General features: G+C 43.9%; 2 protein-coding genes across 3 annotated transcripts; both read right to left on the bottom strand.

Annotated features, from left to right (window-relative positions):
- Positions 1 to 452: 452 nt before the first annotated feature.
- LOC134018474 (glutathione hydrolase 7) lies at positions 453 to 9,144 on the bottom strand. Its single transcript, XM_062458419.1, has 16 exons — positions 9,001 to 9,144; positions 8,037 to 8,530; positions 7,527 to 7,753; positions 7,152 to 7,303; positions 6,753 to 6,870; positions 6,422 to 6,489; positions 5,422 to 5,495; positions 4,945 to 5,138; positions 4,634 to 4,721; positions 4,328 to 4,455; positions 4,121 to 4,209; positions 3,861 to 4,013; positions 3,424 to 3,541; positions 2,818 to 2,955; positions 2,614 to 2,713; positions 453 to 2,351 (listed from the first exon to the last, which is right to left on the bottom strand). The coding sequence occupies exons 2-16, from the start codon at positions 8,254 to 8,256 to the stop codon at positions 2,176 to 2,178; spliced, it is 2,043 nt and encodes a 680-aa protein (XP_062314403.1). The 5' UTR covers positions 8,257 to 8,530; positions 9,001 to 9,144; the 3' UTR covers positions 453 to 2,175.
- A 4,787-nt stretch (positions 9,145 to 13,931) lies between these two features.
- LOC134018475 (tumor protein p53-inducible nuclear protein 2) lies at positions 13,932 to 20,614 on the bottom strand. 2 transcript variants are annotated; one of them, XM_062458420.1, is made up of 5 exons: positions 20,345 to 20,614; positions 16,047 to 16,422; positions 14,943 to 15,242; positions 14,687 to 14,843; positions 13,932 to 14,485 (listed from the first exon to the last, which is right to left on the bottom strand). In XM_062458420.1, exons 2-5 carry the CDS (start codon positions 16,168 to 16,170, stop codon positions 14,218 to 14,220), a joined length of 849 nt encoding a protein of 282 aa, XP_062314404.1. In that variant the 5' UTR covers positions 16,171 to 16,422; positions 20,345 to 20,614; the 3' UTR covers positions 13,932 to 14,217. The 2 variants fall into 2 exon arrangements, with proteins under 2 accessions (XP_062314404.1, XP_062314405.1); XM_062458421.1 differs by lacking the exon at positions 14,943 to 15,242 and having other exon boundaries at positions 20,345 to 20,606.
- Positions 20,615 to 20,893: the final 279 nt, after the last annotated feature.

The raw sequence follows: 20,893 nt of genomic DNA on the forward strand, positions 1-20,893 counted from the left end.
CAATAAACCACAAGAGGGTGTGGCATATCACACAATAACCCAGGGGTTGTGCTATGGTGCGTGCCGACCAGCACGACCCACGGGTTACAGTTCATTATTCACTCATAAAGGGAACTCTGGGTTTTAAAAGACCATACGTTATCTCTCTCTGACTCCGCCTTTTTGGATCAGACCACTAATGTGTCGTCCAATCGAAATTGAATGTTTGGAGAGGTACAACTAATAATATCCGCATGAATCTTTGATTTGAATATTCAGTGTGTCGAAGAAGAATATTTGCATACCCTTTTCATAATAACACCTGAAAAGGGAACTTATGTGTTGCTTCCCACACAGATAGCAACACTGTGGTCCATATGCTCGTTTTTGTAAATAAATTTTACCATGTGTTTAGGATTGATTTCAGCTCCAATTCAGATATGACAAATATAACTAACCGTTGGCAAACAACATTGTGACCTTGCAGTGTTTTATTGATGACAACGACAAAAACATCATTTGAAGGAAGCACCTCCACAAAGCCGATTTAACATTACATCATGAAGGGAAGGTTATTTCTCTTTATTATAAATGGAAACTGGCCGTAAGACAGCAAGAACGTCACATGACACAAAAAGGTTAGGCCTATATAGAGCAACACTTAAAATGCAATAATCATTCAATACATTGAAGAAAATAGATGCTGCCATTATATAAATTCTGTATAAGTGTTATTTCAAGCAAAATCATTGCACAGTGCAAATGACAAAAGTATACAAACAAATCTTAATATAAAAAAATAGACAAATCATCACACAAGCATAGTGCATTCAAAGCACATCAATCCTTCATTTCCTCACCACAGTACTAAAAAGAGAACCCTCTCTAAATCTTTCAAGCCTTTCAAAATTCACCAACTACTCCTAGCAATGCCCCGATTACCATAAATAACAATATTCAAATTAGTAGTTTTAACAATAAATAACATTCAATATTAAAGTGGTGACAAAGGACATTCGTGCGAGATTTCCACTCACTAACTGAGACGTGTACCTCATCCCGTTTCAGTGGAAGTGGCTAAAATGGCTTGGCAGCCGAATGATTGTTCAGACATTTACAAGAATCAGACCCAAATAAATAACAGTCAACATACTACCGTGACAGTCATCAGGTGATCAAGACTAGCAAGGGGGGCCAATGTGTGGCCTGCCGACCTGAAAAGGTAAGTAATATTTCTGAATTCCAGAGGACTGTGTGCGTGGTTTCATTAATTAGCATTTGGCATGGATGCAAAAACAAAAGAGCTTTTAATAAAAGGAGCCAAGGTAATACCCTTTGGGCGTGATCATACAATCTGTGTGTTTACAAAGATAAGCTGTGCTCCACTCCCACTGAAATTGTCACTCACTGGTACTGGCTCTTAATATTTGAGGTTGTGAAGAACATAAAAAGCGTTGAGCTGGTAGTATAGAGGAGGTATTGTAGGGTTAGGGTCAAGCAGTAGGTTCGAGATGCTGTTACCCAGCTTTGGTGAGCTCCTCCCCAAGTCATGGATTAGCGTCATGTGCATTTAAGTAGGAGTGTATGTGTATATTTGATGTTTTTTTGGTGCACAGATGTGTGTATAGACAGTAGACTGTGCCTAGTATAAGACAAAGCAACACACCAAACAGCTTTCTACGCCCACTGACTGAGAGGAGAAGGGGTTGCAAGCTAGGAGAGGTGATCTGCCGTATCCCAACACCATCTCAATCCTCCATGACACATTTCCCCCCCACCTTCACCGTAACAAAATCCAATCCAGCTCTTTGTCCCGACCCTCGATCCCAACCTCAGCCATGACTCATTGCTCCTCCTCCCCCTGATATGACTGTGATGTCATTTTTACTTCACATTTGCCATGTATTGGTGGACTTTCAGCCCGTTTTGGACATCATACCTCCTCCACTACACAGTCCCCTCGTTTGTCCTCACACACTTGCAATTCCTCTCTTTGATTCTTTTTTTCACGTTTACAATACTAACCTGCCACTTGCATCCGTCAGTACCCCTTTTCAAATTCCCTGATATGTCTTCGTGCACCTCTGTGTAACCTTCTGCACCCCTTTTCCAAGATCTTCTCCCCCCCCCCCTTTTCCTCCATCATAAATTGGGAGGAGGGAGGTTGGTGGGTGATGGGGGGATGGGGAGGGGGGGCTAGGGCATGTTCATGGACATGGTGAGTGCCAAGGCGTCCGCGCTGCGGGGGTCCTTCACCCCGATGATGAGGTCATTGGTCCTCCTGGTGCCCTCCACCAACGAGAGGACGTCCACCCGCTCCACCTCGTGACCCTTGGCCTGTAGAAGCTCCATGTCCTCCGCCAGGAACTCAGCTGGGGGGGGGGGGGGGGGGGGCAGAGAGAGAGGTGGGGAAGGGATAGGTGAGTGATGAGATGTGGCCAAGAAACAGGGGTAGAAAAGGTGTGGGGGTTAGAGTAGTTAGAGATGGCGGAGGAGAAGATTAAGGAAAGGGACACGGAATCTGAACCAGTTTAATGACCCCACAATGCAATTCACACTCATGCAGTCACACCGCATTCTGACGAGTCAAAACCTACAGAAAAGTAAGCCCTAATACACAGCGGAGCTACTCACAGTCCACAAGGAGAGTGTCTGGCTCCAGCTGTGGGTGCAGTCTGCCGAACGCCAAACTGTCACTCAGGTTCTTTCGTGAAGACAGAACGTTCATCAACACCTGTTCCAAATCAGAAGAAGTTTAGGATGGTCGGTTTACTCAGAGTAAACCGATGAAATGACAATGAGTTTCGAGATGTGAAGCCATCGATCACCAGCTCATACCTGGGTGATGCCGCTGAGGGCTTTGTCTCCATTGGAGGAGCCGAGGGCCACGTAGGTGCCACACAGACCCAGGGCAGGCCTCACAACCGTGGGCACGAGGAAGGACAAGGGCCTCTTTCCTGGCTGGAGGGCATTACGCTGCACACGAACATGCACACGCACACACCACACAGACCGTGAGACCAGCTGAACTAGCATCGCAGTGAAAACGTGATGCTAGTTGAGGCTAGCAGGATAATTCAAATTACTCTTTTAGTCACATTAGGCAAACGTATTCCACATTAATAATTTACCAGGCACTCAAGAGCTAATGGTAACCAGGCCTGCAGCAAAAGATGGTGCTTTAAAAGCTTACATAACATGCAAATCAAAGTCATTACCAGTGTAAGCGAAAAACTGAAATGCAGGTATACACATTTTCTTTTGATTTTCTGATTCTTGGATTTGTTTTATCGATTCCAGCCACTCCAAATCACAGAACAGAAATGGCATCCATTTAGCAACGTTAATGTGCACACTTCCTGGCTTCATATTCCTGAGGGATTTTGTATCCATAATATGACATGGTATGACACAGAGGCATCTAAGAGTTTCGTATGACAGTACCAGGTTGGGTGGCGACGTGCTCTGGGATTTATTGGGCCAGGAGAAGTCAAGAACTTGGCTGTTCAGGAGGATCCCAGAAGGAGTCACTATCCCACTACCAAACGGTCGATTCAGGGAGCTAGCGAAGGAGGTGCAAACAGTAAGACACAGATTGGTTATGATGGAATGCAGAGGCAACAGACACAAACGTAACTTTTCCTAACTAAAACCACACTTTTAGATCAATAATTGAAAATCATGATTACCATAACAGTACCATGTCTCTCTGTGGGTTAAACCCTTAGAGACAGTCACATGAAGCCCCCCTTCAGAAAATGCAATCAGCAAAGCAATGTACAGGATGGATTTGAACCATGAAAAGTTCTGATGGAAAAACAGCACTTGAATATGAGTTTTGAAACATCTTTGGTTGGAAGGTTGTCTCTCGCAGGGCACACCTCATGACAGACACGATTAAGTCGTCCGGGCCCATGACCATGACCTGACTGGCCACGGCCCCCTCCTCCAGGGCGTACGTGGGTGTGTAGTGTCCGGGGGGGTACGCTTGCGAGTCGTTTATCATCTGACGGAGGAGTGCGGCCTGGGACTTACTGGAACGCGACAAGAACAACAAAACATCAGGACAACAACAGGACAGGGCCTCTAGGTCAATGAACACGGCAGTACGAGGGCCTACTGAGACACAAACACAGCCTACCTCAGCATCTGGCTCACTATCTCTGAGACGGAGGAATCAAACATGGGGTCTCCTAGGCTACTAGCCAGAGCTAAAGAGATCTTCAGAGACTGGAGATAAAAAATAACATTGTTTAACGACGGCCCACGCCAGCCATTAATTAAAAATATACATATATGGTTTTTTTGTTGTTGATAAAGTTGTCATTGGATGCCGTAACTGCAGTACCTCAGCAATCCAGTGGTGGGTGCTGTTCCTGGGTATCTGGCTGGTGATGTTGTAGCCTTCCAGGATATTCAGGGCTGTGATCAAAGCTGCACCTGCTTGGGGGGCCGGTGCTGCCATCACATGGTGCCCTACACATCAACATCAACAACCACAGTAAAAAAAGAACGGAAAAAAAGCAAAAGAAAAGAAAGACAAATGGATGAACCCTTCTGGTGTAGTTTAGCCCCTGGCTGCAATGAGCTGCAGGGCGTGTACGTTCGAACTGAACACGAACACCACTGACGTCCATAGAAATGAAGACCTTACCCTGGTAGATGATCTCTGCAGGCTGCTGCAACACTATGCTGTAGTTTCCAAAGTCTTCCTCGGAGAGTACGCCCCCTACTGCTCGCACCTGTTCGAAAAAGGAAATGAGGAGTTCCTTTGTTCTTGTGCTTCAACCTAGAATAAACTGGTTCTCTCCTGAGCAGGGTGGAGAGAGGGCCAACTGGTGCCTGAGTTTAGGAAATACTTTAAAAACTAAAAGAAAGCAGTAGAGAGTCTATCTGAGTTGCAATACAGTATTCATGACTTCTTATATAATGGAAGGTGATGAAGAGACAATTGTGCTTGCTTACTGCAGCGGCCATTTCCTGCGTCAGATTTCCACTGTAGAACTCTGACACCCCGTTGGCTGCCACCGCCTCCAAAATGGCCGCCAGGTCAAGCCGTCTGGTGAACAGGCCAGAGAGGGGAGGCTGGCCGTTGGAGAAAAATAGATTCTGGAATGCCTTCGACATGTTCTGGTCCTTCACTTTAGACAGAGCTTCAGCTAGGGACATGACAGACAGTTACAGGTTAGGTCCTAAAAATACAATATTTCTCGCTTTATTTATAAGCATGGATAATACAATGCTACCACACTGTGGAATGAACTGCACCATCAGTTGTCTTTAACAGGAGAGTTTGGGATGTAGACTGATGTAACAAAACCAATATTGACACAACTACTTGAGTTGTCCATAAATTTGATCATGAGTCTTCAGCTTCAGCACACACATATGGGAAGGCGATAGTATTGCTTGGTTTAAAGTAAAACAATGTATCACGCTTACCTAGGTCATGTGTAACATTGAACCCATTTCTGGCCACATCTGCTGCCATAGTAACCACCTCTTTCCAATGCATTCTAAAGAATAAAAGAGGCACATAAGACGGTTTGTTTTGGAAATGCATAGCTTCTGCTAAACCAAACATGAGTATTCATGAAGCAGGTCATTTCTATCTTTAGTGCTAACACATGCTTCTGGATCATTTACACAGACACCACTTAGTTCTTCAGTTGTCGACACTGATAAAAACCTTCGTTTGAATACTATAATGGCCTCTATGGGGGGCAACCCCCTTAACTCTTACAGTCCTAGCATCATTTAGCTAGATGTTCATCTGTGAATGTACATCATACATAGTGGATAACCAGTTGCAGCCATTGTCTGAAACACCCTTCTTTTAACGACTAAGCCATGTGACTGATAATTACAAGTCACTGGAGTAATTGCAGCTCAACGCTCAGTGGCACAGGAAACTCACTGAGCCTGTTAACGTGATAATAGGGTTACCAAATGTAGACCTCGCCGTTCGGATCACAGGAGAGGAGCCTTCTTTCTGGTTCGAGCTGACAGCTTTAAACATAGCCTGTGGTTTCTGTGTTCACTCTGCAGACCACTGCTGGAAGTGCCTGTGTGGTATTCCAACCCTAACGTTTACTTTTAGTGACAGTCGTACTGTTATCTCTTCTCTTCCATCTCTTCTCTAACTAAGGGAGTCAGGTGGCTGAGCGCATAGGGAATCGGGATAGTAATCTGAAGGTTGCCAGTTCGATTCCCGGCCGTGTCAAATGACGTTGTGTCCTTGGGCAAGGCACTTCACCCTACTTGCCTCAGGGGGAATGTCCCTGTACTTACTGTAAGTCGCTCTGGATAAGAGCGTCTGCTAAATGACTAAATGTAAATGTAACTGCGATCTGTTCTACAAGGACTGGACTGGAAATCTCTACATAGACAGATATGGACCACATGTCGAAAGACAGAAAGAAAGAAAGAAAGAAGGGATTACCTTCCATAGAGCTGGTGTGCCTGGTGCATTCCACTGAGCATACCTGGGACTCCTACCAAAAGGCCAGGCTGGAACATGACAGCAGAAAGACATTGACATGTTACATAATGCCTCCCCAAATATGCAGCAGGATCACATGAGTAGAAAAGTCAAGATGAAGAATGGGTGTATTATTGGGTTTACTGGTGCAGCCTGAACCCATCGGTCACTAGGACCAAGTGTTGTGATCGAAATATGATTGAGGTATGCTTTCAGTGATAAATGTGCTGCATTGCGGTGGAAGTGCATCCCACTCTACTGTGTAAATGGGCAAAATCGACGAGGGATCTACCTTGAGGTCAAGATTGGTCTGCAGCATGTCCTCCTGAATGGCAGATGGCGCCGTCTCACGGAAGTCAATCACCCTGCTTTCGTTCTTCCGGATATTGTGGACCAGCATCACGCCCCCTCTGTAGATAACAAACACACATCACTCTACCACCCTCTCTCAACCTTGAACGTGTTTTCTAGATGAATTCACCGATAGCACTTGTCACCAAGCACAGTCCCTCCATACATTGCAACTCTGTTCATGTTGGGTTGAAATGATAGTTTGAATGTGTGTTGATAGTCAACGCTTACAAAACTATAATTTACTAATCCCAACATACTCTACACAAGCAGGTGGGACTGAGCGTGTGTTGTGTGTGCTGTGTGTGTGTGTGTGTATGTGTGTATAGATGCCACTCGCCCTCCGATGCCCGAGGTGTGCGGGTGCATGATTCCCAGGCAGAGGGCAGCGGCGATGGCAGCGTCCACACTGGAGCCATGCTTCTCCAGGGCCTGGAAGCCCAGAGACGTGCACTGGGCCACGTCCGTCACCACGGCACCCTGGTTAAAGATCTGACAGAAAGGAAAATGGAGAGAGAGAGAGTTGGAGATAGAGAGAGAGAGAGAGAGAGAGAGAGAGAGAGAGAGAGAGAGAGAGAGAGAGAGAGAGAGAGAGAGAGAGAGAGAGAGAGAGAGAGAGAGAGGAGAAAGGTGGGTAGAGGGAGGAAGGGAGGTGAGTGTGAAAGAAGAACCTATAGCATTTTATACACGCACGCACACACACAAGGCCACCAACCTGTGGGTCCCCAAAGTAGATCTGCATGACGAGAGCCATGGTGACTCCAGTGGCGAAGGTGAGGCAGGCTGTGATGATGACGGTCAGGCCGTCTCTCTGACAGGCACAGTCCTCCGCTAGGGGGTCTCTAGTGGTCTCCCGAAGGGGCGTGATGTCATGGCTGGCCAGGTCAGATGCAGAGGAGGGAAGCCGCTGAAGGCGGGCAGATTTCAGGAACAGGTCTGGGTCTGGGACAGACAGTCAGTCTATTAGAGACTAGGTTGGAAATGATAGCACACACACACACACACACATGAAGTGTACATAATGCTATTGACTTTTGGGATTAGACAAAAGTCAGTATACATTGTATTGCTGATGTTCCCATTGGCCACACTTGACAAGCACACACACACAGTAGTGACTACAATAAAGGTGTGTACACTGTATATCAACAACAAAGCACTTAATTCAAAATGAACACACCTTACTCAAACACGTTTTTACATACAGCATGACGCCGTCATTTACCTGTGTCCTGCTCACTGAGAAAGTTGTCGTCATCTTTGCGTGACTTTAAAGTGTTCTCTCCGGAAAGCCCATCCTCCTCGGGAAGCCTGGGGAAGCTGGTGATGCTCATGTAGTCCACCGGTGAGTAGGCACTTCCTAATGTCGTCTCCTGGCTCGCATCTTTCTCTGCCACGGTTCCACTGGAATAGCCAGCCCCTGCGTCGTTGGCGGGGTTGTACATGGTCGCCAATTTTCCAAAGTCATACAATGAACGTTTTTAAGTTTTAAGTATTGATCAAGAACGTAGACTCTATGGGCTACTGTCTATTGCCAGTCGATATGACTCGATTATAATTCCCAGGAATTTGTATATTTCAGTCTGGTCTGATCCTTTATAATGTGATGTTACTGGTTAGAAGGTCTTGTCAAAAACACGTTACTGCTCAGGGACATTGCTTCCCAGTTCCGTTTGCGTGATGTGGCATTTTGTATCCATTCCTAAGCCCTCAAAGTACCTGTGGATGAAGGGAGACACATTAAATAATCGTGTTGATTGCCTGGAGCATCATTCACATTCTTATTAAAACGAAATTCAGATACAAAACAGATACGAATTGACAATACCCTTAAATGTTGTTTGTGGCAATAGCAATTGGTTCCATTGTTGACATTAAAACACGCAGCTATATAATCTAGCTGTTGTTTTTAAAACAGGGGCCCCGTTGCTATTTGTATACAGTCCATCCTTTACCTGCCCTTGTCAATGCGCGTGGGACAAAATCCCAGCACGAATGAATATATAACACTACATAGATGCTAATGTATACCCTGTGATTTACAGGCGATGAGAGATGCGCACTCCAATCGCCACCGTCATTCCAGCCATAAATTGACGCATCGGGTTTTATTCTAGCATATGCCATGTTCAAACAGATATCTTATCAAATAAAAAACACACGGGCTTATTGGTAACAACTAGACTTACCTTCTAGAATAAAGATACATCTGGGTTTGAAATAAAAATTGCCATAACGTTGCGGTTTCTCTCGCAACAGCAGTAGCCTACACGGTACAGATCTCTCAGATCAGTGACATCACAGGGTAATGTCACCGTCTTAAAGGTGCAGGTTGTTGCAGGTGCGTCTCCGTAAAATAAAATCGATTTGTCAAAATGTTTACAGGAATCGCATATGAAATGTGAAATAACACCATCGGTGACTGAACAGAGCCGTGGGCTCATGAAAAAAAAAAACTGCTGACTATTTAGACTTACATGCCCGCCTGCCTGTTTACAATGGGCCCGTTGCCCCTTTAATCGAAGGGGGTTGAAACTGAAAGAGTTGTTTAACAAGTTTTAGTAGGTTAGGGTAGCTTGGGCTCCTACTCCAATTTCAGGTTATTCAGTGTCACTGTGTGTGTGTGTGTGTGTGTGCGTGTGTGTGTGTGTGTGTGTCAGGGAGACAAAAAAAAACTTTCTTTGCATTTCAAGGACCTCTCTTTAGCAGGTCCTCAGTAAATCTTCACACTGTAGCGTTCTACAGACATGATCCCCTGTATCCCCCACCCTTGTCATCCAAACCACCGAGAATCTGGTTTCCTTCAACAACCGAATCCAATAGGAGGAAGGGCTAATAAACTAGGAGTTGGTTGTTTTTTAATGTCTTAAGCGTGGTCTGCTTTGGTTTGTATTGGTTTTATGGGCTGTCATTGCATCATTTAAAGGTGGATAATTAATTGTTGCCAATATAATAAAAACCGTTGATGAGTTATTCATAGAGACACCCTTCATTGTTACACAAATTTCAGGATGAACCTGGAATTTTAGACTACACCCGTACTTTGTATGTACATACATAATGTTCGGTTAAATATAACCTAAACTGTTCTTCATTGGACAGTCTGTCCCCCCACTCCCAAACACATTGGAATGACAAGACGAGATTCAGGTGTCAACCTGAGTATTTATTGTTGTTATTCTTTTTTTTGTGTGTCTGGTACCTGCGTTTTGCGGAATGGATGCTTTGTAAACCCACCCGTTGGTTTTGCATAGGTTTCACTGTGAAAGGACCAGGTCCAGGGATGGAAAATTCAGAACATCACAAAAACCATGCAGAACTAGTGAAAGGCACAATCACCATAGATATCAGATACACCAAACTTTTTATATGTCTATATGTTGTTTTTTTTTATAGGGGAGCTGTGTTACTCATTCAGATGTTATACGGGGGGGGACCCCATTGTGTTTTGAAGCTGCCATCATTTCAGAGCACAAATCAGTATAGAAAAATGCTTCCCAGACAAGAAACCACCTTCCTTTTTAAAACATGATACAAGGTGTGTGACTGTACTAGTAACTATATGGGAAAATACAAGCATATATTCTCTAGTTTTTGTTGTTGTTGTCGATACATTTAATTTCCGACTTAATAGAATCAGCCTCCTCCTCCACCCCCCTCCCGGACTCACACCTCTCATGACACACACATAAACCAAGGGGCCCTGCCCTCATCCACTGGATGGTTGCCATCCTTGATCCACACCTTTTATGATTCACCCACTGCACACTTACTACACAAAACCGCAGAGATAACATTTGGGCGAGAGGTGTGACAGAGAGGAAAAAAATTAAATATGGAAACAGGCTTGTAGTGGTGGATCTGTGAGGAGGGTGTCCAAGCGCACGTGTGTTCTCACAAACACACAGCGTGATCTCACACACAAACACACAGTGTGATCTCACACACAAACACACAATGTGAGCTCACACACAAACACACAGTGTGATCTCACACACAAACACACACCCCTGCGGTCTCTCGTTTACGCCTCTTTCCGACAGAAGACCTCAGAGGCACAACTGGTTTACCTTATTCCCAAAGGTAAGGATGCATGGAGAACACTGTGTGTGTTTATGTGTGTGTATGTACTGTGTATGTGTGTGTGTATGCCTGTGTGTGTGCTAAGTGTGCTGTAATTAAGAAGATTGACATATTCCTTAGCCATCTTAAAACAGCAACATAAAGGAAAAATATGAATAATCATACCTTTATATGTTGAGATTGATAGATTCTGAATAAAACAAAAATAATTTACAATAGTTGGCAGAACTGCAAAATCTATGATTTGTCACGTGAGGGGTGAGAAAACAATCAGCTGAAAGAACAAACAATAATTCAGTATATTATATGACGGAAATAATAAAAACACAGGACCTCCACACTCCAACTGTACCCATCTCCCGAAAACATCGACACGTCATTCCACTGTTAGTACATCCTCAAAACTACTGACGTGCGCCCCCTCTATCCTGTATTCCACACGTTATGCCTCTAGAGGGAAGCATCCGCCCAAACATACCAAACCAAACGAGGGCTCAATCGTGCATGAGAAACAGGGTGCATCTCAGTTTCAATCAAGGACAGGAACTGGGGGAAGGGTAACTTTCAGACTACTAATAGACCCCCTTGGTTTTCTATTGAAACTTGAGGTGAGGCAGAGAAAGGATTCTTATCGATTAGGCTGACAATGCTCTTACATTAAATGGCATGGAGCACCACAAACTGCGTTCTAATATTTACAAGAAAGATATTTGACCATTATTCATATGTAACTTTTTTTTTTAGCTTTTATGTGTCAACACACAACCTTTCACACACAGACTTTCTATAACGATTGAAAGGAAAAAAAAACGACAAACATCCCAAATGAAAAAAGATAAACATTGCACGGCACACAGCTAAAACTTAGACTCACGAAAATGTATGACAGTGCAAACTTACATCCATGTCTCAAATAATTTACAAACTTTAGTATATATTCATATACACTTCAGCACCATAGTTACTATAATAGTTGAATACATGTCAGTGAGCTGGATCTTTAGGTGGAGGACACTGTTAGGGCTGGATGTGAGAGAGATAGGGGAGAGAGAGGGGAGAGAGAGAGAGAGAGAGAGAGAGAGAGAGAGAGAGAGAGAGAGAGAGAGAGAGAGAGAGGGAGGCGGAGAGACAGAGAGGAGAGAGGGGGACGGGAACAGACAGAGAGGAGAGAGGGAGGAGAGAGGGAGAGAAAGAACTACAATAGAGGGAAAGAGAGTGCTAGAAAGAAAGATTGATAGGGTAGAGAGGAACAGTAGGCAAGTACAGGGTAGAACAAAACAGGCAAGGACAGATTGTTCTTTGTCCTTTAGCAAGTCCTTTAAATACTTTAAAAGCAGGACCAGAAATGTGTGTGTGTGTGTGACTTTTTGTGTGTGTGCCTGTGTGTGTGTTTTCGACTGTGTGTGACTGTGTGTGTGTGGGGCTGTGTGTGTGACCAAGAGACCCTCAGTGTCTCCATTATTGCCCTTTTATCAGTTCATGATGAAGGATTCGACGGAAAGACGTTTATGTTAACTGTCTCCACTGTCTCTCTGGGTATCAGTGTGATGGTTAATGACTTAGTCACAGAACACAGATCGTATCATCCAAATAATGAATGTGTGCTGGGCAAATTGTTCTTCTCATCTTTTTGAGGGGTCTTCAATGTGCCGTGTGTATTTAACAGTGACAGTTTTGTTAAGATTGTTGGCTACTCAAGCTTCTTCCTCATGACTTTCAGGAACAGGCTTTTTCAAATGGCGACAGGAAGCAAAGGAAGAAAGCAGCAGGAAGCAGCAGGAAGTGTTTTCAGAAGGAACAATGATGAAAAAAAACGGAACAAAACAAAATAAAGTGTCCATCGATACCACCCTGCATCTACTTTTACCTGTCATACCCCTGCAACCTACAGGCAAGCCATGGTCCCTTTAAATGAGTTCAGAAAGTTCATATACACCATTTTTTTCTTTCTTCACAATCTACAAATGTAACCCATACCAAACAGGCAGTTTAATTACATTAAAGTAATTAGCCTAAGAATGCTATAAGAATGCTGTTGTTGTGTCTTGGGCAAACTATACTTTTATGCAACATGTTCATCCGTTTCTAAAGACCACAATGACACAATGATGTTTCGCTTAGCGGCACATCCCTAATTAAGGTGATTATGTACTGCTCTACACGGACAGTGCCAGTGTATGTCGGTGTTTGCCAACTACTTGTGTTCTTGGCAAATAAGATAAGGCCACAACACAGCGCTTCATTATGGAGGGCAATGCTGACATGGAAACCATTTGCAAACTGGAAAACCTGACCTTAGGCTGCACAGAGAGCTACTACACCTATCTAGAAACTCTTTCTATACCCTAGCATCTTATCTTAAGTAAAAAGGATTTGTTTACTTTTTTGTTTGTTCCTCTTTAGTTTGTTTTGCACATCATCTTCTCACCTTAGTCTACCTGCTTTCACCCTTCAGAGTGAGAGGAGGGAGAATTACCTGGGGTGTTTTGTGAACAGGATTTATTTCTGCCTTTCTTTCCATCTCCATATCAGACAGACACGGCTGTGGAATGCCATTGGTCAGATGTACAAGCTGAGGAGGGATCTCTTCTCTCTCTCTCTCTCTCTCTCTCTCTCTCTCTCTCTCTCTCTCTCTCTCTCTCTCTGTCTCTGTCTCTGTCTCTCTCTCTCTCTCTCCACTATGTCTGTCTCTCTCTTTCTCACTGTACAGAGAATGGACTGAAAGGCCACTCATTAGAGACTCAAAGGTCTGTCTTCCTCCTCACACTATTATTCTTATAATTATAAGTCATATAATTAAACCAACGATTAACTGAAACAAAACCTAGGAACTCTAAACTTGAAAGACAATAGTTTAGAAAATAGGTTTCTCTGGAGGACCATACTGGAGCCTTGCAGTGTCACAAATAGTCACTGCATGTTTCCTCTAAAAGGATGATTCAAGAAAAGCCTGTTCTGAAAAGCCTGAGAAGAATGTGAGGGTGAAAAAACTATTTGTGAGGCTATGAGCTAAAATTGAGACCAAATTCAATAAGTGTTTTTATTTTTTAGGGAAATAAATTGATGGGATTGTGTAGCATGCTTCTATTAAGCAAGTATAGCTAAATAACATGTTGTTACCTTTATACAATGTCTTAATTAAATAGAGTTTTGGCAGAATGGGAGCCATAATAAGTACATTCAAATGTTTCTTTTTAAGAGGGTGTTACTCTATGTATACATGTATATGTATGTGTTAACATGTACATATGTGTGTTACTGGGTTGGGGTCTGTGTCTACACTAATATTCAGAGTAAACATCAGCCCCTACAGACATGAAGGCTCAGTGGCAGAAATTGCGCTGGCTGGGCTGGTGCAGGAAGGTGTTTCTGGCATGTGCCGCGTGGCGAGGGCCCTGCTCCTTGGTACGATTTTGCCGCTGAATGCGGTTGCGGCCCAGGTGGCGCCTCTCAGTGCGGGCTTTTCCCCTCTGGACCCGGGCCACCTGGGTGACTTTGGCCAGGGAGCCGGCCTGGGCAGCCAGTCCACGGGTCACCCTGGTGGGCATGGAGCCTCGGGTGGCAGGGGCGGCTGCTGGCTCAGCAACACGACTGTGGAGGAAGATGGAGGTTGAGGACAAAGAGAGTTGAAAAGGATTAGTCACCGTGAGCAGTCATAGAAGCTTCTGGTATAGAATGGAATGGTATAGAATTTGTCAGGAAGCAAAAGCACTGGGTGGATGCGTAGGAATATTTTATGAGACAGACAAAGAAGTCAGCTAAAAGGAAACATCTAGAAGGTGTCCTCCTCACCTCACACTTCCTGCCAGGCTGGAGATGCTCTCCTCCCCCACCATGGACAGGTTGCCATTGGAGACCATGGACATGTTCCCAGTGGACACGTAGACAGACATGCTGGGGTGTTCTATGAGAAGGTCTTCCATAGGGCTGGTCTCTGCCGTGGCTCCTTCTGCAGTGAAACAGGGGGGAGGGGTGACAAACCAGCTCTCGTCCATGCAGCCTCTCTCTGACCCAGCCCCACTGCTACCCTCACTGCGCCCACACTCACTCCCAGAACCAGGGGACACAGATGGGCTGAAAGGGGTGGAGAGTCTGGCCCGTCTGGGAAAGGTGACGGGTGTAGCCACACCTGAGGCTAACAGGCTAGCGGTTGGGCAGCACAAGGACTCAGAGGTTTGTGCCCGAGGTTTGTGTGTTCTGCGACGTTTTTGAGGTGGGGGAGGGACGGGGTCGGGGGAGTCAGTCCTTGAAGACGTGTCTGATTGATCTAATTGGTTGTTTTGAGGGAGCGATTGTGCTATCAATGGCACATCACTTCCACCTTCTACCATCACGCAATCAGTTTCCTCTGATTATACGGAAGGGGTGGGACAAGACAGGGTTTGGCCAATTAAAATAGGGTTAGGATAAGGAACCAGTAAGGCGAGGGAGGTAGAATTAATTTTATCATGCAGGTTGGAAGGTAGGGTGTATTTTATCAGGGACCATTATAATAGAAGCACATACATACACACACACATACCAGTGTTGGGAATGTGAGGGTATTTAAATAAAATTGAAAGGGGTGGGGGGGTAAGGAAACAACACAAAACATAGAAAATAGGAATAATATCATTAGTTATTTTGGAACTTTGAACCTTGTGTTCATGTCAGCTACTGGTTTGTAGTTATATAATGACTGCTTGGCACTGTCCTCTGGCTTTTAAGGGGGGGGGTTCGGGGGAGGGGGGTCAGCAAGGCAGTGAATTGAACGGTAGGGGGTGTGTTCATTGGTCATCAGATGGCATCTCCAGTTACAGATTGCCTACGCTAAATGTCAATCTAGCTACCTGTCACCTGCCTACTATGCCCACCCTCTCCAATAAGATCCTCCACCTCACTCCTCCATCCCACACCAACCAACTGTAAGCCCCACCCCTTAACATTTATCCCACACCAAGCACAAAAATATGTAACATAAAATATGTATGTCACTATTGACATGAAAGCAACACTAAACACATTTATTTAGGGGCCTGGTCATATTGACATTTTACTTTGACTCAATCAAGTCAGATTCCCACAGAAGCGACCCTCCCGTATCTCTATTCTGACACAAAAACAACCCTTCCTAATTGTCAACCACCTCCACCCTTCCAGGAGGAGGACTCACCAGGAAGGTTTACCAGCATCCACCCCTCTTCATCAGCCTCCGTCACGCAGGGGTTGGGCCCCTTCAGCTCAGCGGCAACCTCCTCCACCTCCCCAAAGAACAGGCTGCTCAGACGTTGGAACATTGCTCCACCTTAGGTCAACGGCCGTGGGTGTGAGGGTCGGCTGTAGAAGGGTTCGGTCCTGTGTGTGGTTGTCTTCCTCCAAAGGAAAAGCTAGCTGCCTTTTGAATGGATTTAGTTGTGTTTGCTTATTACTTTAGCACGGTGTTTCGCAGACGCATTCACTTTCAGCCCTTTTTTGCTGGATGGCGTTGGTTGACTTGGGGGCTCCCGTAGTGCAAATGTAAGGTTTTACTTGGTTTTCACAGCAAAGGCCTGGAGGGAGAAAAAGACAGATGGCAGCATTGGTCAGTTTACAGAGAAACACGTCCAGATCTTTAGCCATCACGCCCTCACAATCCACAGCATGGTTTAGTCATATGACTTTTTGGTGCCACTAGTGAGGGAAAATAAATATTTTTCATTCCTTCATGGTGAATTGGTACATTTAGATGGATAATTCGAACATTGGTCAAAGTGTAAAGGAGCAGGGCAGTACGGTGCTACATCAGGTTTTGAAAAACAACCTAAAATGATCTAGAGTCAGGAGGAATTAACCGTTTCTTGTAATTAACGTAAAATAGACTTCTTCTTTTTTCTTTCTTTTTTTAATGTGTGTATGTGGAAGCAATATCTATGAACCAATAGATAATACGTATATAGTGTTTGCAACTCTGACAAGGTAATGCCATAAAAAGGTCCATTTAACATGTCTATTTGTTTTTGAAAGCTGCTAACATTGTTATACCTATATAAGATTAGTCGGGAGATGATTTAGGGACCTCCATCATGGTATTTGGTCATTAGAGGTCAGTGAAGGAAAACGTTTCCAGTACTTTCATCAACCATGTTCATTGGTCAACTGAAAAATCTAATTTCTACCCTCAAATAACACCACATTTCATCTATAAATGGCTCTCTCAACGGAGCAAGTGCATAAACAAATACTAGTTGGCTAATGAATAGATGGGGCCCTGCTAGAGAAATCCATGATTCCACTATAGCCCTCGAACAAGGGAAAGGAAAGGAGGAAAGGAAGCCATTTAATACACTAATGAGGAGCTAGCAAGACATTTTTCTGATGAGTAAGTAACAACGCTTTAACACCTTCCCCCCTTTTCGGGAATGAACACTACCCAGAACAGCAGCCAGGAAACAAAGACTCTGGACAGATGGACGAGCGAGAGGGAGGGATGGAGAGATGGGGCACATGTAACGTCGAAGCAAGTCACATCGCTCAGGAAACACACACTTTGAAAAGTAGCGTGTCAAAACAAAACCGGGGACTGCTATCAATTCTCCTACTGTGTTTTTAAAAGGCTAGAGAGTGTAGGCTTCACTGGACACCGAGGGGAAGTAAAAGTCTCTGAGCCATTAAGGAGTATGTGAAACCAGTCTTAAGTGTATGATGTGTAAGCTTTTAACTGGGACATCGGGGATAAAAGGAGAGAGAGTCAGACAGAGAGTCAGACAGGCAGACATAAAGACACATCAGGGTTTTTATAACTGACATAGTTCACAGCAGTAAAGAAATTGCTCAGTGTCAATGTTTCTGAAATTATTTTTTACAACAAGCCAAGTTAAGTTTGTGGGCCTTTTGTGTCCCTCAGTCACACAATTGGAGTCTAGAGGCGAAAAAGATAGTTTAAAGGTACAATAGGTAAGAGAAAAAAAAGAAAGGTTTTATCCCCTATCAACATGTTGTGTAAGCTAACAAGGCCCTCTGAGAGTCGTTTAGCTAAACAGACAATTCAGTGCTAGAGGTAGGTCAACTTCACATTTTTGGAGCGGCTCACTACTATTGGGCGGATTATGTTCAAACAATTTTGTTCCAGCCAATCGCCTTTGGGGAGGCAGGCTTTTCTCCTTGGTTTCATTTGTGAAACATCTGTCAATCAAGCTCAAGCTGGAGGAAAGCACGGAAGTTCAGACAATAATTGGTGGGCGCTGTTTCTCATATTTGAATTCATTTTATAATTTGACCTAGTGCAGCTTTAAGATGGGGATAGGTTATGCATGAATGCATGGATGGAAGGTGACACTTGAACGGTACCCATGGTGACGCCGACACCAAGGTCACAATAACAGAGAGAACATGGTAAGGACACACACTCATACACACTCACTAAGTCTGAAACCAGTGAGGTCATTCATGCTGTGTTTCAGTTTCCCTGAGAACATCTCTCCGATCCCCTATCCATCAACATCAGTCTTTGTCAGAGAGCATGTTTTGAAGGGGCGCGTGTGTATGCGTATAAGCCTGTGCCTCTGTGTAACTGTGCATCCGAGTCTTGCAACCATCATTTCTGAGAACAAACACATAAACACTTGAGCTTGCCTTTTAGGCCGGTAAACAAAGGTTTTCTTCAGTTCAATGAAAACCTAGGTTTATGACTGATTATCTAGACTTACATGTGCTTTCAAAGAACGTCAGATAAAGCTCTGTGGTGGATGGGTGAAATTGTCAGAGAGATAGTGAAGAACCACCCTAGATGCTGAGAAGAGCACAGTAATAAATAGGCCCTTGCCTTGGCAGGGAGAATGCTATCATGCATTCCTTAAGGGTCAGACACCAAGTCATAAGACTGTCGCAAACAGTGAGTCTACCAAACAAATCAAGCTCAAATGTGAGCTGTGAAGGGTCTGAAGAAGGTGGACAGGATGTACACACATACAGACACACACACACACGCACACACACATATACGGCTCTGTGGAAAAAATAAGAGCACCTTTTTGTTTCCTTTTTAAAAGAAAAACTTGAGAAGGACAATTTTGAGTGAGGAACAGAAGGGTAAAGTATACAGTAGATACATATTTAGCCTAATCCCCCACTACCCCTCCCCCTTAACCACCAGCACCAACCCATTCAAAGAAGAAAAAGAAGAAGAAAGAAATCGGAAATGTCTCATCATTCAGTCAATCCAGATTCAATAAAGCAATGTCTATTGAAAATATTCTGGCCCATTTGTGAAACAGGATTAGGATTAGAATTACATGTTGCTTTAACGAATGGATGCAATAATACGTGGCCTGTGACACATCTTATCATCATTCTACAGCAACAACAATAGTCTATTCTTACATTAAAATGGCATAGGCCACAGAGAAATATCTAAAGGAGATTGAGATCCTGTGTAAACATAGTCAAGCAGGTTTGAATAAACTATTTTAAAATGGGCGGCGCACAGACAGATGGGAGGAGATTCGCAAATAAAAACAAGACTGGATGACGAAGGACTCTAACGTCACTGATGCTTATCGGTCCACCCTACTGGACTAAATAGGAAAAAAGGAAAGGAACAGGAGAGCGAAAAATAGATTCTTTGACATATACATATCTTTCAACCTCTGAACGCATCTCCTTTGGTATTTAATATAACATTGGCTGCATATTCTCAATGGTTTAGTTTTCAGTTAGGCTATTTAAACAGCTAGATGTCGATGGAAAACCTGTACAACGAAGGAGATAAGCCATGTTTACATTTGTGATGAATCCTGAAGCTATTTCCAAATTTTACACGACACATTGCATTGATACAGGGGAGCAATAGGACCCGGAACACGTCCTTGTCAATAGCGGTCATGTTCAACATGAATTATCCTTCTAAGCTGCGAGTCCTTTTGACAGCGCTAACTACGAATATCTGAAGGGTCAACCAATGACAGATTGGCTCAACAGTAGTAGACCAAAGCGAAGGAACCCATTTGTTATACAACTGTAATTATGCTTAATACGACGTTGATAGGACAGAGATGAATGTGACCAAATTTGGCTTGAAACGCAGAAAAAGCGTAGTAGCATTTACAAGCAACATAGCCTTTGTTGCTGTCAACAGGATGCTTTTTTATATTTATAAATAGGCCAAGATTAACCGAAACCCATTCATTGGTACAGAACTAAATCATTTCATGACCTATAAACCGATGTCCAGGTGCTCTATCGACTATATTTAGCAGAATACATAGTTTACCGTAGCAGACACAATTTTTGCAAACAATCATGTCTTAATATGAACTGTTCAGTTTTTGATGGATTCTAAATATGAATCATCAATCTGATTAGCATTTTTGTAATGCAGATCTGAGGTATGCACCATCGGCAAGGACTGTCGCTTGATACCCACTGACATCACAATTTTAGGCTACTGAAATTAAAACAACAAGTATCGAAATAATATGAAATATAACAGCTTACCTGCCTTTGCAAAATAATTCAAGTTGTAAACGAGCACACAGTAGAAACGACAACAATTCTTAAAGCATAGCTTTAGGTAGCCTTTAGTGAGGTAGTTAAAACACCATAATACAAAATAAAAGGCTTTCTTCTTAGAAGAAGGGCTTCGTGTAAAACATGAATTTACACCGATGTCAAGATAATAACATCTGCAGATTTTTTTCCTACTCTTGGTCTATTTTTTTTCCCCTGCAGTTTTTTCCCTCTGTTATTGCTGCCTCCAGCTGATCCGCGGATCAGAATGTAAAACGTACAAAACAGCTGATTGTGAGATCACAACACTCCCAGTGACGCCCATTTCCCCGCCCACTCAAGCCAAGGGCCAATCAGAATATTACACAAGAGCCAAGCTGGACCTTCTTGGTAACAGGGTGGGGGTTGGGTAAACTGAGCTGTCATCCTGGATGTCTGCATGGAGACGTTGAAGGTGCATAGAATCTGGTCTGAGGTCAGTTTAGCGTTCGCCAGATAAACGGGTGTGGTAGGGGTTGCAACTGATCTTGAGCGCGT

The sequence above is a fragment of the Osmerus eperlanus genome, chromosome 4 (genome assembly GCF_963692335.1).
Source record: "Osmerus eperlanus chromosome 4, fOsmEpe2.1, whole genome shotgun sequence".
Taxonomy (NCBI): Eukaryota; Metazoa; Chordata; class Actinopteri; order Osmeriformes; family Osmeridae; genus Osmerus; species Osmerus eperlanus.